Source organism: Micropterus salmoides, unplaced genomic scaffold (genome assembly GCF_014851395.1).
Source record: "Micropterus salmoides isolate LMB-PRFRI ecotype aquatic unplaced genomic scaffold, ASM1485139v1 Ms_hic_scaffold_4, whole genome shotgun sequence".
In the NCBI taxonomy this organism is placed as follows: domain Eukaryota; kingdom Metazoa; phylum Chordata; class Actinopteri; order Centrarchiformes; family Centrarchidae; genus Micropterus; species Micropterus salmoides.
In genome coordinates, this window is record NW_024043372.1 from 20,569,072 (window position 1) to 20,587,743 (window position 18,672).

General features: G+C 40.7%; 1 protein-coding gene across 4 annotated transcripts; it reads right to left on the bottom strand.

Annotated features, from left to right (window-relative positions):
* Positions 1-606: 606 nt before the first annotated feature.
* Positions 607-17,435, bottom strand: patz1 (POZ/BTB and AT hook containing zinc finger 1). Of its 4 annotated transcripts, XM_038696263.1 has the most exons (6): positions 15,822-17,435; positions 13,903-13,966; positions 13,624-13,795; positions 10,928-11,086; positions 5,138-5,350; positions 607-4,737 (listed from the first exon to the last, which is right to left on the bottom strand). In XM_038696263.1, exons 1-6 carry the CDS (start codon positions 17,054-17,056, stop codon positions 4,256-4,258), a joined length of 2,325 nt encoding a protein of 774 aa, XP_038552191.1. In that variant the 5' UTR covers positions 17,057-17,435; the 3' UTR covers positions 607-4,255. The 4 variants fall into 4 exon arrangements, with proteins under 4 accessions (XP_038552191.1, XP_038552192.1, XP_038552193.1 ...); XM_038696264.1 differs by lacking the exon at positions 10,928-11,086 and having other exon boundaries at positions 15,822-17,434; XM_038696265.1 differs by lacking the exon at positions 5,138-5,350 and having other exon boundaries at positions 15,822-17,432.
* Between the last annotated feature and the right edge of the window lie 1,237 nt (positions 17,436-18,672).

Below are 18,672 nucleotides of genomic sequence, written 5' to 3' on the forward strand. Positions count from 1 at the left end.
CCTGTGCTGGTGTGCAGTTCTGTGGCATCAACGCTGTTAGTTTATTTCATCTTTTTCCTTTATAACACAATTATACACAATATTAGCATGTCAGTGCTGTTTCACACATTTTCTCCATTTTCAATTGAGCATTTATGCAATATTTTTGTCCCAGAGACCAAAGAAAAGACAAATATGTAGATGAATGAGGACTTAAACAAACTGAATTACAAGAGGCCGCTGACATTGAAAGTAGTTAGTTGATCACTTCTGACATTTTGGGCATAAACTGCGTATGAATTCCTCAGATGAACACTATGAATGATCTGAAACTTATTTATGAATTAACCAAGTCATTCAAGACAAAAATAAATGTATTTATTTCCTTGTAGTACAACCATCTTAACAGATTAGAAATGTTGAATCAAGACCATATATTGACAATAAGAACGTGAAGTCTGTAAATATATTAACAAAAAAAATAAAACATTTGTAATTGCATCTGAATCGCAGACTGTATGAACTGAATACAGTCTCTCACATTATAGTTAATGTTCGGTCATCTGACTCCAGCCACACCTGACCCATGCCCCACTAACTGTGAAAAGAGAAAGAGAAAAGTCAGGAGCTTTTTCAATTGCAATTTATTTGATGCTCATCTCTGTACCAACAAGAGAGAGGAGACCCAATAACAGAGTACAAAAACAAATATCTATAGAAAAGTATGCTTATATTGAAATATGTCCAAAGACGTTATAACAAAACATGTAGCTTACATGTTGTAAGAGCAATCTTGTTGAGTACGATGATAAAATACCAAGTTAACATATTGTACATTTTTCTGTGTGTGTTTTTATACAAAAGTGTCAATGCAAGTCACTCTGTACAATTCTTAACCTTTAGAAAACAAGACCATTTTTTTAATCTACTGCTGTGCACAATCAGTATTTGGAAGGCACTTTGCAACAGACCAAAAGTAGAAAGCAAAACATATTAGGCCCAAATAATCCTCAAAAACATATTTTACACGAGTACCGACGTCAGTGAAAACAAATCATACATCCCACTGGAGAAAAAAAACACTCAAACAAAAAGGATCGCAATTTCCTTACAGCGTCTTCCACTTGTTTTCCAAATCACTGATAACAGAACAACTCTTCTCACCTTTTCAGGAGTAAATACTAGTGCAGAGTGCATCAAAAAAGGACCAAAAAATAAATATAAAACTTGGTCAAAGACATCAGTCGTGCAGCTGGCAGTGTGAGCGCTACCAGAGCAGAGTGACAGTACGGTGAACAGTGAAACTTATACTGCCACCAACCAGTGATCGACATTCAGTCCACCAGCTCAGCTCGCATGCCAGAACATGCAGTTTACACTTTCAATCAAATGTCCATAACTTAACATCCCCTCCACATGACAGATGAGAAAGAAAATCTATATATGTACAGGACCACCACTGACAAACACTGATCATATTGGTTGGTTCATATATATTTTTATATATTTATATTTATAGAATGTGTATATGAATGGTATATACACTTGTTACAATCACAACATAACCATAAATAATATAGGAATGTACTGAATTTAATAGACAGTTAAGCACAAATAATAATTAAACAGAAAGCAGGAAACAGATCAAACACAGAAACAGACACACAAACGCAAATACACTGCTTTTTTCGTTGGTTTTTTTTTGTTTGTTTTTTTTGTTTTTAACAGAGCCATTACACCCCCCCCCCCCCCCCCCACACACACACACACACACTCCTACTAAGCTCCTTCACTGTTAGATGAGTTTGACTTGCATCACGATAGAGGTTTTACAACACAAGAAAAAACATGAACTACAAGACATATGTCAATCAACTGATGTACAAGTTGTATGAGAAGTCAATAAGATTTTATTTTAGGTGCTCATTATTTTAACGTAGATCCCTTCTCGCAAATGCCAGCAGTGTTTCGCAGCAATTTTTCCTGTAACTCCTGACTAAGTGACTGCTTATTCTCTCAGCATAAACAAACCCAAAAGAGTCTACATTTGGATTTTTGATTGACTAAATTTTACGTACAGGGAATTGATCTTCACGCACAGTTTCCACGAATCAATAACATCCCGTATGTTGTTGTTTTTTTAGGATATAAAACCAATTCTGCATCGTAGAAACGTTGAAAAAGAGATTTCTAATCAAACAAAATAAAGCAGAGAGGTGAATGTGTGACGCTATCGGTGTTTTGATTTGAGGAACCATTTAGTTCTCATCACAGGAATGTCTCGGATTCTACATTTTGGATTAAACACATCTTCACTGTAAGACCATCCCAGATGGATAGCGTGTGCCTAAACCTAGAAACCATAGTGCAAACACAGGACGTGATATCTGCTAATAGCACAAGTAAATCTGACAGCAAGTGGGTGGTGACGATACAAGAAGGGCAAATGATGAGGAGGAAGAAACACTCGAGTATTAAAGTGAGCTTAATTACTTGATTCTGTGAAAGTTGCATTACGTTTGGTCGGTCCGGAGGCTGGTGGATCAGGGTGCGACTTATCACTCTAACCCCCTAAGCTGTTGCACAACACACACACACACACACACATCTCCGTTTAACATGATTTAGAGTGAAAAATTCTCAAAATGAGCAAATCACACGATTTTCATTTGAAAATTTAAACAAAACAGAGGGCATGAATAAGTTAATAAAATATAATTTACATTTCTCAAAATATATACTGAAAATATACCTGACCTTGGTCCCTGTTTCATGTACACAACTGATTTAATTGCTAATAAACAAGACTAGGAAACCTTGTCATTATAAGGGGGATGTATAAAAACCATTCCTACCAAGCTCAAGGCATGTTTCAAGACAAATTTTACAGGTTTTTATAAAAAGATTCATCCTGGAAAAATTCATTAAAAAAAAATATAAAGGTACTCCTGTACACAGTCTAGATCATAATAGTAATGGCTTTCCGCTCCTTACTTCTGTGACTGTTTTTATATATGAATAATTCATTGTACAAATCATCAAATCAAAAGATGATGAATGGGCTTTTCACATCCAAAATGAGCATGTCAGCAGACTGGCTTCATTTACAGCACATCCCTCCAGCCAGCTGTCACATCAGTGTACCGAACTCTCCTCTTGGGTTCAGATTCACAACAGCTCAGGTTAAAGTTGAATGATAACACTCCTCAAAGGCTTTGTTCAAGTAATAAAAAATAAATAAAACAGGCAGTTCTACTAACAGGACTACAAGCATTTGTAAAGACCTGTATTTGAAAAATACAAATCAGAAACTGTTGTGCTATTGCAGCTTTAAATACAGTTTTTTTTCAACTAACATTCAGCAGGCATTTCTAATTTTAATGAAAGGAAGAAGTGGCCGGCTTATTCTTTAAATCTAGTGAAGTCAGAACAATTAACTCTGCTATAATACACACTGGTGTTATTTTCTTCTGTGAGGTAGTCATAATTTATGTTTTAGCTGAAATATATTATATTTTTATAGTGAGCTTTGTGTGGATGCTGTAACAATTTAAAGTTTCATCGCCAAGTTTTAAAAGTGCCTCTTCCCAGTAATCCTGTCAATAGTAATTCATTAAGGTCCTTGACAGCTATCAGTGCTGCTCAGTGGCCAGTAAACTGACACTTCCTGCATGAAGCCAAAGAAAATTGTTCGTAATAAATCTGTCGTGACATATGCCGTGGGCCTGTTAGGAATGTTTCTGGGAATACTTAACAGATTTAAAGAAAACCTGCCATCAAAACTGAGGCCAAATCCCTGTTCTTAAGAAAAACAAAATCCTTCTTGAAAGACGCAGAGAACAACATAAATACAGAATTCACAAACAGACATCAGCAACAGCAAGTCATTACTTGCTTTAAGGTTGCAGTAAATAATTCATCCCGTGTCAAGAAACATTTGTGCAGCTAAGGAAGCAATAGCACAAGCCAAAAAACAAATGAAAGCATACCAAACGTAACTTCAACGGATCCACATCAGATAAAGGAAAACCTTCATGTCACTTCTTTATAAAGAGAATTTTAACACCGTACACGCACTTTTCATACTCTGAAAAAAGTAGAAAAGGTAGGAATCGTATGGCAGTCTGTGACAAAAATATCAGATACACATTAAGCAATGTAACAAACAGAAAAAGTAGTCTTGAGGCAAAGTTATTCCCAAATACAGAGCATCTTCTGTGGGCAACCCGGCTTTGTCCTAAGAATGAGAGGCTTTGCAAGAACTTTAGCAAATATGTCACTTGCCTCCAAAGTCGATTCCACTTTGACCTGCCTCAGCATCCACCAGTGAAGAGGCAAACGCAGACTGAACTATCTGAAAGCCAAATGACTCTAGCAGAGACATGTTTTGTTGAGGGGAGAAGGGAGACGTGAGGGAGGGGGCCAGCTCATTTAAGCCCGACCCTGAGACCCCCTGGGCCTTCTGGGCTTTGTGAACTCTGTGCTGGTGTTTGTTGAGGTAGGACTTGGTGCGGAAGGCCTGACCGCAGATGTCGCAGTTAAATTTCTTCTCAGGGTCCGTCTTGGCTTTAGATCCCTCCGGAGATGCCAAGGCCCCCCCCGCAGAGGCTCCATTGCAGGCTAAAGAGGGCATCTCGAGCTCCGGCCCATCAGGTTTGTGTGGAGATTTAAGCTCGTCACCGTTGGACAAATCCCCGAATGAAGGGTCGGATTCTTCTGATTCCAGATGAGGACATTTCTCTGCGTTTTCCTGCCCGTCTGTGGTAAAACCAGCGTGGATAGGAGGGCGGAGAGTGAGACAGAGAGAGAGAAACAAGGAGGGAAATGGGACGAAAGGGAGGCGTGAATTAGGACAAATGGATAATAAAATAGGTTTTGTTAAATACTGTACAACTTTAATCCAGTAGCTGGTTGGCACCTGCAAAAAACTTTAGTGAGAAGGCACCAAGCACAAGTAGAACAAATTGTGACAATTAATTTTACAGATCAATCATTATATATTTTAAAAAACAAACAGTTCCTTCAAAATGTCATTTAACTATACAATCATCTATTTCAGTCCATTTGCCCGGTGTCCACTGATTCTGCTGTGCTCACCCAATCAGTGGGCAGTGCTAGCACCACGCCCCCACCCACTCTCCTGCTGGACTGTACTGACCTGCGACAGGCCCATGGACGGGGAAGCCAGGCAACCCGCCAGAGCGACACTCCCAGAAATATGGAGCCCCACCTGCCTTCCCCATGAGCAGCTCAGCCTGCAGGCCCAAGGCTGGAGGGCCCGGCTGAGGAAGAACTGGGTGTCCAGAGAGACCATGAAAGCGACCCTCTGCCTCAGACGAGGTGAGAAGCAGCTGACGACTGGCACACAGGTCTACACAACACCCGGCCAGGGAGACAGGAAGGAGGGGAGAGGAGGGGGCAGACATAACAGGCCGGCGGAAACCATACGGACAGAATTACCTTCATTTCATAACTAGTATTTGAAATGCTGTCTGTAAACAAAGTAAGCTAGACAGGTTTACTAGTTTGGATTAGTCTATGGCCGTGCTCTGACTGCAGGACAAAGTGACCCAAATCTGATTTTTTTTTCCTCAGTGTGACTCAGTGTGAACAGCACCAGTCATGGGAAATCTGATCTTTTCCAGTTAGGATTAGGGCCAGTTTCATGTGTGGTCCAAATCAGATACAGGTCAGACGTCTTTAAAAGCGGCGTCGGTCTGGACCAGAGCTTAACGATTTTGCAAAAATATCTAACTGAGATTGTTTTGAATGATATTGTAATTGCGATATTTGCAATATTGGAGGTAAAAGCTCATAATTATTCTCATTTTCACTGAAAACATATTTAATTGATTATGGTGTGATTATTTGCAGTGATCTTTACCAAACAAAGATGTTTTTTTTTTAAAGACTGTAGAATGATGGTCATTATTGCGATAAGATTTCAATTAACTGTTGAACCCTAGTCTGGACAGTCAGGTTGGGATTCACGCGACCCTGAAATGTGGCTCTCTTTCTCCTCGTCCTCATTTGCTAACTAATTCCTTTTCTTCCATCTGAAATCAACTTGTAAAATAAACTGTACTTTTTTTTGCATTAATGGTGGTGTTACCGGTGGCGTTACGCCGGCTGTACTTTCACAATACAACTTTATTTGAAGAAACGCATAACATAAACAAAGATTATCCTAAACATTTGTTATGTTGACACCATACCAAGATACCATGACATAAAGCAGTTTAAAAAGAAACTGTTATTGTTAGAAATCGTACTTCATAAATATATTAATGTTTTGATAAATAATAGTCAAAAGTATAAAACTACAGAAAACATTTTTAAAATATCTGATTTGTTTTAAATTATAGAATACTACTACTAATGAACATTAAATTAAATAGTGTATATATTGTGGGGGCCAGTAAAATAGAAACAATAAAAAAATACCAATATAGTACTACTACTAAAAATAATAATACCACATATAATTTCTTATGGCACTGCTATCATAATGATTAACAGGTCTCTCCTACATAGGCAAATATCATGCAGTAGTTATTACCTTACATATAATCTGCCACAATGACTACTTTCTACTTTATCACCAGCACTCTTAATTCACTATTAATTCTATCCAACAGCTACAAGAAACCATTTCCTAACCACCACCTGGCTCTAAAAAAATGCCTCTTTGATACAGAGACACAGAGGAAACACTGCTCTTGAATTGATCTAATACTACATGACTGTCTACAACAAGTACCTGCAACTTTGAGATTTCACACTAACATCTCATATTTGAAAGGTGCACTAACTTTCTGTTAGATAACTTTGTTAGGCAGAAAGCCGTGCTTGATAATTGTTCAGCTCACGTTTAAGTCCCGTCTGGTTTAATCATTTCTGACATGCCAACTGTAACTAGAGACAAGCAGCTCGCAGATATATTTAGAATAAGTTAAACACTATAGTTGAACCGCTCATTAATTGTGGCGCTCCTCCACTGATAAACATGTGTGTGTGGCTAATTTAGCAACAGGCAGCGTTAGCTGCTTATTTAGAAGTAATACATTAGAGAGAAATGAGAAAAACACTGTTTGAAAAATAAATCTACAATCACGTCTGTGTCAGCACCGTAGTCTCCAACACCTACTGTACAACTACTGTAACATTAATCACACTGCTGTGAGCCTGGAGAGGGCAGAGAAAAATAGGAGGGTTAGCAAGTCTGGTCTCCGAAGAGGAAAAGTTATGAGGGCTATTTTTATTTTTATTTAAGTCATGTAACTGACGTGACAATAAACCAACTCACCGGGAACACAGAGTGTGACAGCTACCAGGAGGTTGACTTTGATCAGCTGATGTTTTGTTCTGTGGTGCTGCAGTGTTGTTAAAAGAGGAGCTGCAGCGCACCCTCTGGTGGTCAAACTATGCCACACTTACAACAAGAGGGAAGGATCCGACTCTGTTTCTCTTTTTCTGTTATAAACGCCATGCAGATATATCTGCAAGTAGCCTATATCGGCCGATAATATCTGCAAAACGATAAATCGGTCGGGTTCTACCATATAATAACAGCACGTTATTATTACCAAAAGATTGTATTTAACTTTTCTCGTGGCTAGACTAGTAGTCCCAAGTGCAGAACTAAGAGAGGGAGGAGACTGAAGACGAATATTTATTGCAGGTTTGAAGTGATCGGAAATTGAGCCGGGGAAGAGCGAGGCAGACTGGAAGAATAGATGCTGCATAACCAGGTTGGTGGCTGCAGTGCAGAGCAGGAGGGAACCCTAGCTGAGAGTCCAGAGGGTGAGAGGCTGAGCTGAGCAGGTCCAGAATAGATCCCTGGAATATATTAACTGGGCAGGGGTCCAGGGAGAGCAGCGAGGATAAGCAACATTTCCGGTAGCGGAAAGTAACAAAACTTTTTTATACCTTCCTAAATGTTCTTTAAACCCATAACTGCCACTGTTATCACTCAGTTTAAAGTGCTCCCACAGAGCTGTGGGCTTCGTTGTTTTCCCTTTGATGAGAACTGGAGAGTTAAGTTCACTACTGTGGGCGGGGGTCAAGTGTGTGAAAAAAATAAATCAATATTCGAATCCCAAAATTTAAAATTGAATGTGTACCCAATGATCAAAAATTAGAATATTCGGGTCCTGCCCTAGTGGTCTCCATGTTTACTTCTGTGCGACAGCGTGCTACATGCGACGTATTATTCTTTTGCCCATGCGGGTTGCTTTCAAGCCGTGGCCAGTTTACACTGGAGTCTGATATATTAAATTATCTGAAAAAAAGTCAGATCTGGCCAATAAATCAGAATTAAGCATTAAGGCCTGCAGTGTGAGCGTAGCTTCTGTTGGGTAAATCCGATCACCAAAGCAGTCAGTAATTAATGAATGATCTTTTTACTCTCTTTCCACTCTAGCAAATACCAATTAGGAACTAAGTGACTTGTGATGTAAATCCTTTTTGGAATAATTGACAAACAAGCTACTTTTATTAGAAAAAAATGACATAACTTGTCTGCCATTTGAGTACCGACCTTTTCTAACAGTGGACACTTTGAGAGGTGTAAATAAAAACATTAAAAATGACCACATTGAATATTAGGTGTAACACTGCCAGGCCCAGGACCCTGCTGGCTCACTGACACACCTAAATGAGCAAAGAGCCATCATTAATGTTAATAGTTCCACTTCCCTGTGAGAAAGGTCCATACTGTGTATAACAAAGTATAATGTTCACACACACAATGAAGACTGTGAAAACTGCAGTAAATATAGTGACAGTACACACTCCTGGCCGTGGCAATTTGCGAGGGCTAATCATACTTTCTCTTTTTTTCTGCTCATGTATGTGAAGACCTTCATCACTCAGAATTAAATTATTAAAACCAAACGACTGCCAATTGCTGCGAGTTCTCAGCTCATTTAATGTAAGTAGTGTTTACTCAAATGTTATTACTCAAATATTCACAATGTCTTTCTGTTTCAGTAATTAGCTTTACGGGGACTTGTGGTTCAGAGCTCTGCACGCCTTTGGTAACTGCTTGGATGATCTCTACCTGCCGTATGACTGTCAGTCTTGCACAAACTGTTGTCCACAGTGCTGAAGGAAAACACATTTATTCTACGCTAACACAAGGTCTGCTCATTTACTGACACTTAAAGCAGAAGTGAATCGGTGGGAGGGAAAAAACATTACATTTACGCACACTAATCCTCTCACAACCTTAGCAAAGTTTCTCTTAAACTGATTCATCTTGGAAATCTATAAAGAAACTTCCATTACAGCATTACTTGAGCGAGCGAATAAACACAACAATAGTGCCCAAAGAAAGGACACACATGACTAATAATTTGACAATATCACTGCGTATACCTGTGAGTTACTGTGTGGTGTGACGTGCTGTTCTTGTCACAAACTTGCTGGCAAAACAATATGACAACCAAAACTGTATTTCAGATAACATCCTGGATTTACCTCAAAAGGAAACGGCTAACCCACTAACACTTAACTCCTTGCCAACCAGTTAGCTTTTCTCCAGCCAGTCCAGAAATTACACATTTGTTATCGTGCTAATGAATTTTTAATTTGCATTATTGAGTTGAGTTTTACAGACTTTTGAACAACAAAATAACTCTAGCTCAAAAAAGGCAAATATCTTTCTGTATGTGCTAATAGCGCGATCAGGGTATGATCAGTTTTAATGATTGATCAGGCAGCAAATGGTTTCAAAAGCAGTTATCATTACAATCATTTTAATAGCCAACCTTTGCTTGGTAATTAGCCAGACCGCATATTATTCAAATGCTCTGCGCTCATATGCTCAAATGTCTCTTATTATTGTGCAGAAAGTCATTTACAAGTACAATCAACAGACGTAAACTTTGTCTTCCATAATATTTTTTCTCCTTAATTTATGGTTGTGGCTCACAGTTCACTGTGCACTGTCTCTATGCTACTGGTTCTCCCATAAAAATGCCCAAATTACAAGAGTTTCAATGAATCCAGGGCAAATGGAGTACACATTAGGACAATCATGCAACACTGTGCATTGTAGAACAACCGCTGATGGACCAGCCAAGCAGAAACAGACACGGTTAACCATACGATGCCATGGCCATGCTGGACAGAGACACATTTAAAAAAAAGAAAGTAAAAAAAAAAAAAGAGGTAAAGCAACAGTCCAAACTCTTACATGGTCATGAGTAAGAACAGTGAGAACTATGAAATCTAGAAAACTTCAATGCGCTCAATTACTATATGTGACGGTGGGAACTTTCAGCATTTATAAAAAGTCTTCACTCTAAGCAGCAATGTAGTGTTTTAGTAGCATAGGTGCACAGTCATCAGGCGTCATTACTTGTCAAACTACAGTCAATGCCATGATTGGCATTGACTGAACTGTAGTTCAGTTCTGTAGAATGTATGCGAGTAAATGAGTTGTCTGCCTGTTGACTTGCATGTATTCTATAGTAACAGATGTGCTGCTCACAGGTAACACAAAAAGAGTTTCTTCCAGTCATTTCTGCAATACTGACTTTTGACATGAGTCAGTGAAACTTATGAGAACGCACCGGTATTTCCAACACTACTGACTAGCTGCCTAATCATAGAGCAGTTAATCTGTAGTTCATAATAAAAAAATGAGGTGTGCAATACTTCCAGCTGTTTCCCCTTTACCTAATCACCACAGTAAGGTCGACACTGCCACGTCTGAATGAAAGACACCGACAGTTAGCCAGCAGAAAGACAACCAGCACATCAAACTGCACAACAGTAAATGTTTGCGCGAAAAGCTTGGTAGCACAGGTTGATGTATGCTCGTGTTTTAAATACACACACACACACACACACAAAGATGCAGCAGCATGTTTCTCTAGAAAGCAGCAGAGCAAATGAAAGCCAGAAACATGAATGTTTTGGGATGGGGCGGGCGGCTGCTTGCCTTCCACTGAGCACTGGCGTCCCATGTGGTAAGGGTTGCCGTTGTGCATCTGCAGTTCCCCCCTTGGCTCGGGGAAAGTGTGAATTGTGGCAGAGTGGGGCAGCGGAGAGCCATGGTGCGTCTTTATATGCACCTTAAGGTAGGACGCAGTGGAGAAACCTGGGACCAAAGAACAAAAAACAAGGCAGTTGTTTGACACACTCAAGGCCTTGACCATGAGCAGGGGATCTTGTTACACAGTGACAGGCTATTTGATGTCGATGATCCGACAGACACCACGATCGGTTCAACCAGAATAACTCTGGAACACTGATAATTGGGGGGGAAGTTAAATTATCTCTTTGAATTGCATCTTTCAACAGTGAAGCAAATCATTGTATTATAGGCAACAAGGCAAAAATCTATATCCCCTCTCGAACACACAGAGTGATGCACATTGTAAAGAGATGTTCTTTAAAGGAATTAATCACAGCACTTGTATCCTCGATTCACTCTGATTGTCAGCTGACGCATATGCAGCCACCCAAGGTGGCTATACTGCCACAAGGAGAATGATTAAAGATTCCTATAAATAAACGCCTCTACTTATGTATTTTGTTTGATCCAATTTGTTTATTGCTGGTTTGAAGCCTCTTTAAAAAATTATTTTACCCTTTAGTCCACTTTATCCATTATTTCCATTGTAGCTTTGTAGAATTCCTGTTTCTTATCTTGTTTGTACACATAACATTGCTCTTATTGTCTTGTGTGCAAAGCGCACTCAGGGAAAACAGGATACGCACCTTTCATTGAACCTCCCCGTACAGATGAAGGTTGAATTAATGAAAAAAACAAGATACATACAGTGCACCCAAGTGCCAGGAGGAAAGCTGGGGTGAGAGGCGATTTGGGCGTAGTAGTGGCCACAGGTATTACGGGATCATAAACAATCATTACAAAAGGACTGGCTGTAAAATGATTAATATGCTACAAACACCCTGAATTACTCTTTGTATTATAATAACTTAATCTATTAAGTTAAGTAAAAATTTCAACGTCTTGAAGTGCTGCACCAGTAAGCAAGTCAGCCAGAAGAGTCTCTAAGGTTTGGCCAGGGAAGGACTTCAGTGTGAATGCTGAAAAATGTTCTCAGCATGTAGCACCAGGACTTTATGTACAAGTAAAGGCCAACTTTTAGACATATTTCTCACATGCAGTATGTGCATTTCATCTTGTCTACAGACCAAACAAGTCCTGGAAATATTTTGTACAGCTCAGTGCAACCTGTCCCCGAAAGAAACAGTGCATCGTTAAAAATGTAGCTTTACACTTAAAAGGAAGAGGGGGGTTGAGTTTACAAAAAATGCGTTTGAGCACACTAGACACTCAAATGGGTCAACACGCCCTGAATAAGGCTTTGGGGATGTCGGCGGTGCTTCCCTCCTGTGTCAGAGGAAATAATAAATGTTCAGAGCAATGTCATGTTTGGACCGAGATTATCCCCCATGAAAAAAAAAAAATTAAATAAATAAAAATAAAAATGATAACCCCCTCATTCATTTTTAAGAGGTCATATTATGCTCATTTTCTTATTTTGGGGTTGTAACAAAACAGGTTTAAATGGTTTCATTTTCAACAAACAAGATATTTTTTGTCATACTGCTCATTGCTGCAGCGCCTCTTTTCACCCTGTGTGTTTAACACTTTGTTTTAGCAATGCAGTGATATATCTTGCCTCTACAAGATCTTTGTTGGGAGTTGCACATGCGCAGTTCCTAGTTAAGGACTACTAGCTTCAATCAGAAGCAGAGTAGGGCGGGTCCTGAGGTAAACATGGCTCCGGTTCAGCTGTATATATTCCTCTTACCAGCCACTTGGTGAGCATTATGACTCGCATTTTGCTGTGTGTCACAGGGATCAAAGGGAAGCAGCTGGACTACAAACGAGCTGTTTTCAGGCAGTTCAGAGCAGAGTTTTCTGTGGGAGATGGGAACTCCCTTTGGGGTGGACTTTGGGCTTTTTCACTTTGCAAACCTATTATATGCACAAAAAAGATATATAACTCAATAAAGGAGACGGAAAAAGCCAATAAGCATAATATGACCTCTTAAATAAGACCACTGCAGTAAAGGTGCCAGCACAGAGGGGCCCAGCAAAAACAGTGGAACCAGATTTAACTTTTGCCGCAACGAAACGTGATGTCACTTTTGGGTGTGATTTTATATTTCTCTCTTTCTGAACACTTGTGAGGTAAACAGCAGAATTTGAGACATGCTACGACTTATTTGATCTGCTATGTTTGACTGGCTCACACACACTGCACTGCCAGATCACGGTTCAACGTTTAGCTCACAAGTCAGCTCAGACAATGGAGCTACATAGTTCTGGTTTTGCAGTCACAGCACAGTCTACCATCATGAAAGAGTCCAGAAGTGTTCCGCACTGGGACATAATTTTACATTACAAATAAACATAGTAATATACAAAAGAAAAAATTTATTTCAGCAGCATGACCATAACTCCAGACGAGGTGTTGTTTTTCTTAAAATACACAGCAGATCCAGCTACCAAATACCAAAACCTGATTAGGGCAAGTTTTAATCCTCTAAACGTCCTTGACTTCACAGCCGACTGAATATTCGTCTGGGCATGGGACGGAGTGGTTTCAGAGGAGCTTGTAACAGTGTACTGCATGCTGAGGTATTTTAAACAATTACCTTTGTTGCAAATGCCACAGTAGTTATGCGTTCCTTCACTGTGTTTCTTGAGGTGGTCCGTCATGTAGGCGGCTCGCAGAAACTTGCCACAGACTTTGCAGGGGATTTTGTCCTCGTGGCATGCAAGGTGTGACCGGAGGCGATCTCTTGTAGCAAAAGAGGCATTACAAATCTGAAATACAGAAATCAAACGTTAACACCTTTCTCACATATGACGGTTTAAAACCACCACTAGATGTGGGAATATATTAACTCTGATACATAGATCCTAAATGTTACCTGGCACTTGTGGGGTCTCTCTGTTGTGTGAACCTGTTTGATATGTCCATTCAGGTGGTCTGGTCTGGAGAAAGAAAAGAAAAATTAACATTTTATTTTATCTTTCTCACTTACTTTATGAAGAGTAGCAACCAAAACATACTACCCATGTGGGCGTTGACCTTCCCGTGCAAATTAACACATGAAAAGATTATCTCTATTACGACCACATGCTTATTCATGTGTGACTTCACAGGGTGGAATTACATCCACTACATTGTCCTTATCGTAAATCCTAATCTAAACGTTACATTATATTTGTGTGGTGTCACTATGAACATCTGTAAAATATAATAATATATGATAAAAGGTTGAGGAATGTACTGAATTCATCATGTGACACATCTAGTAAAAAAGAAAAAGAATATAATACAGTAAAAGTATGTATTTTACCTTGGGGGAAGTAACTGTAAAATCATCAATACTCATCAGTATATCATCGGATTATTAAGGTGTACATAAGGTAATCTAATACATTACATATTATATATAGTCCTTTGTACTATTTGTTTTGCTCGTTGTTGCTTTTTATTGAATGTACACACACATACATATTTTTCTAATCTAATCTAATCTTAACCGAGCTTCGTTCAGCATTATTGTCCTTGTTTCTAGCTGCAAGTCAATTTCTATTTTTCCTGTAAATACTTTTCGGAACTGTTTGTTGAGGGCAAATTAAAACAAACTAGAATAAAATTTGTGGTATGTGTACAAATACTTGGTCAGAAACACTGATTCTGATTCTCAAGTATAAATGAGTATAATATGTTAAATATATAGATGTCCTTCCTCAGCTTGCAAAGGGGCAACAGTGTTATAATCAAGCACAGGTCAAAAATATCACACAATGAAGCGCAGCAATGTAGATTGATAGATTTTTTCGTTACGCAGTCATAGTGAATAGGCAAACAGAAAACAAGGGGAGGGGGTTGGTTGGTTGTGATTATGTGGCATGCAGTGTAACCTTTCAGCCGCCAAGTGCTGAAATAATTAACCCAGCAACATTCTCTGCAGTCACTTCTTTTCTTGAACAAAGCAAACCTGAGAGGACTCGACCAGTTAAAATCTTTTCACCATACACATGTCGATGGCTCTGTCACAAACTTCCACCCTCTGCCTCATCACACTTCTGGATATTTGGGGTTTTTTTGCAGTTAGCATGCAGCTACTTGTGACTTATTTTCATTTGGACATCTGCATGTATTTGAACCTCCACAGCAGCAGGTGGTGACAGTGAGTTTGCAACAGGGCCTGAGAGAACTGAGCCTGGGAATCTGGTTGAAGCCAAATTACACATGAAAAGTCCCCCAGTAACGGCTCTGCAGTTTTCTAACAACAGAAACCACAAGGTGTGTGTGTGTGTGTGTGTGTATGAGACCACTCACGAGTGTGTCAGGGTCTGCAGAAGGTGGCCCTCCTAAAATGACTGATAACAACCCGTCCATCCCAGTGTTTGAACTCACCCCAGTCTCTGGTTACTGAGACCAACTTACAAGAATGACTACTTATGTATCTTAACTAATTTCGTTGATTTTGAACTAGACAACTCTTGACTTCAGGCTGCTGGTTATAAAGCAGATGACTACATTATGTGTCTGTGTTCAGCTCTAAAGCGGATTAACAGCTTTCTGAGCTGAACAGCAGTTTTTGCTTTGTTGCAAAACTTTTTTTTTTGTGAGTACTCATTTAATACCTGCAGTTACTGTCCTTCAGGTAGCCCAATATATCCCATATGCAGATACAAAGAGTTGCACTTATAATCATAGAAATAAACCACATAGTGCAGGGTGTCCTGGATGATCGAGGCGCAGTCACATCATTGTTTCACTACAGCTCCAAAACACAGAACATGCCATCAGTGGGGATATAGGTGGACTCACCTTGAAAAACCTTTACCACAGCTTTGGCACACATAAGGTTTGCCGACTGACCCGTCGTGGGACCGCACATGGTAGGACATCCTGTCTTTGCGTTTGAACCGGAGCCCGCACACATGGCACGCGTACGGCTTCTCCCCAGAGTGGGAGAGCTTGTGTCGGTTCAGGTGGTAAACGTCGCGGAAAACTTTACCGCAAATGTCACAGCCGACGTGCCGCCTGGTCCTCTCCCGTTTGCGGCCGTTATCCAGCGTCAGCCCTCCGTGTAACTGCACGCCGTTCTCCACCAGCCCGGGCGGAGACATTAGAGAAATGCCGCCCGCAGCTGACAGGCTGTCACCGACGATGTTGACGGTGTGGGCTCCGTGTTGCGCTTCGTGGTTCTTCAGGCGGGAAGCCTCTGTAAACGCTTTACCACAAGTCCCGCAAGGAAACAGCCCATTGTCTTTCTGGGTGGCGTGGTTAAAGTGTACAGCCTCCACTACCCCGCCAGCTTTCTTTGGTCTGCCCCTGCTCCTTTTGGACCCCGGGGAGCCAGCGTCGTGATGAAACGCGTTCCCCGGTATTTCCGTAGATGGGGACACGGACTGTCCTTCGACGGGCTCCAACATTGGCACCGACGACTCGCCTCCGTCCTCCAGCAACACTGCGGCGGTGTCTTCCCCCCCACCCACATGCATCTGGGCATTGTTGGCAAAGCTCTGCCCGTTCACCAGCAGTCCCGTTCCGTTCACCAGATCCTGCTGTGGCACCGGGAAACCCAGCTCCGTGGCCCCCGTGGCCTGGAACAAGCTGGCTTCACCTCCCCGTGTGGTCGGGACCAGGATCTGTACGTTGGACTGCTTGATTACCTCCTGACATATCTCAATGACTGACCGCATCAGGAGAAACTTGGCAGCTGTCATCAACTCCGGGAAGCACTCCAGCCGCACCACGATCCTGGAGGTGTAGGCGAAGTCCAAAACGTCTTTAAAAACTTTCGGGCTGATGGTGTGCATCTCCAGCTCCTTGGCGTCGTCGTCCGTCTGGCGGCTGAACACCGACTCGAAATATTCGCTGCAGGCGGCCAACACAGCCTTGTGAGCGGGGAAGCTCTCCTCGCCGACGCGTAAGATCACATCGCAGAACCTGCCTCCATCTTTCCTCTGAATGTTGAGGTTGTGTAGCATCTCCGCACTGTGCTTGCTCACCTGGTAGGTGTACGAAGAAGTCCAAGACGGCTCCGCTACCTTCTCCATGCCGAATTCATCCAATAACAATTAGTTGTTAGCGACGACGGTCGGAGAAAAGACGGATTTCGTGTAACGATTTCGATCAGTTGATATCAGCTAGCTACAAAAATCCAAAGCCAGCCGCCCCTCCCCGTCGTTTTAGCATCTAACGTTAGCAGTAGCAGCAGGGAAAAAATGGCAGCCCCCCAGCTTCCTGTGAACTTTGACCCTGGTTTCTTCAGGGGTGGGGGTCGCTCGTGTTTTGTAAACAAGGTTTCTCTAGGGTTTCTTACCGAATGTGTGTTTATTTGAATGGCTCCCTCATTGTAATGGCCGTCACTTAGGAGTAACTAAAGCCCCGGCGCCGCAGGGGTCTTTCATGTCTTTATGCCAAAAATGTCAACACGCAGGTCTCTTCCTGCCTGGTCTGTTTGTTAAACCCCTCCCCCAACAGACCAAAAAGCCCTTCTCCTCTGCACGAGAGCGGTGTGGTGTAAACCCATTCACGAGACACATGTAAAGCACAAGCGCAGTATACTGTCATTTCAGGTAAGTTCTGGTTTTACTACAAGACAATTAAAGAAAAGCTACCCGTGAAATTACATGTGAACGAAATCAAACGTCACTCTAACCCAATATTATTGAAAACAGCAACCTGTGCTGATTACCAGCTTGGATAATCTGGATAAGAGTTTGGCATTTTTAACACAATTACACTTATTTTTTATAATTTTATATTAATGAACCTTCAGTCAGAACGTATTTAGTCCACTTAAACATTAGGGGGGGGGCAGAATATTAAACACCTGACAGTGTCAACAAATGCTGAACATTACAAGCTCCCCTACAATAGGATTTATTGCAACCCATTGCATTGGACAGGAGCCTGTTTGATAAGTGTTTTTATTTTTTGAGCAAATATTTTTTTGTTTAAATATAACTTATAAAGTAAGGATCCATTAAATGTGATTAAAGAATTGTGATAAAGATGTGCATTTTGAAGCTATAGTAGATAATATTTCTTAAAGACAGCTCTGCCATAGGTTTTTGGTGCTGTGCTGACACATTTTCACTTAAGTGTGGGGTTGAGGTGGAAATAAATTACACACAATCCAGTGCACCACCAATACACAGGGCGACCTCAATAATAGAGTTGAACAAACACCTTTGGCAGTGTCAATAACTAAACATAAGATTTTAAAAGGCAGAATTTATGGCAGAGCTGTTGCGTATGAGATTGTGCAGGTATGTGTAAGAGTGGCCACTGAGGGTATGGACGTATGTCTAGAGAGACATAGCATATAGATTAGTGCTGGGCAACCATTAATTTTTAATCTCGATTAATACCGCGATAAATTGCATTGTAATGCGCAAAATGGAATAAATTTAATAGTGCATTGCACACTTAATTTAAGTGTTCTGCTATATGTACAAAAGTGCCAAATGTGGTTCGCAAACACTTTCAACAAATAAGGTGCCTTTTACCAGCAGTATTCCCTTTATACTAGCAATAATATATTTCTTGAACAGGTATCAGCAGAAACATTGCTTTTATCAGGGAGCAACATAAACAGTATGTTCAATCAGTAGCAAGTTTCAGTGTTAGTGAGGTGAAGTGGTCGAGCACGAGGCGTAGCGACAAG

Bases quoted from the DNA above. Each gene is read 5' to 3' on its own strand.
- patz1 (XM_038696263.1), bottom strand. From the start codon at position 17,056: ATGGAGAAGGTAGCGGAGCCGTCTTGGACTTCTTCGTACACCTACCAG. The intron at 11,087-13,623 runs GTAATTGTTTAA...CTTTGGTCCCAG, and splicing joins CTGTGGCATTTGCAACAAAG to GTTTCTCCACTGCGTCCTAC. The intron at 4,738-5,137 runs GTCAGTACAGTC...GTTTTACCACAG, and splicing joins CGTCCATGGGCCTGTCGCAG to ACGGGCAGGAAAACGCAGAG.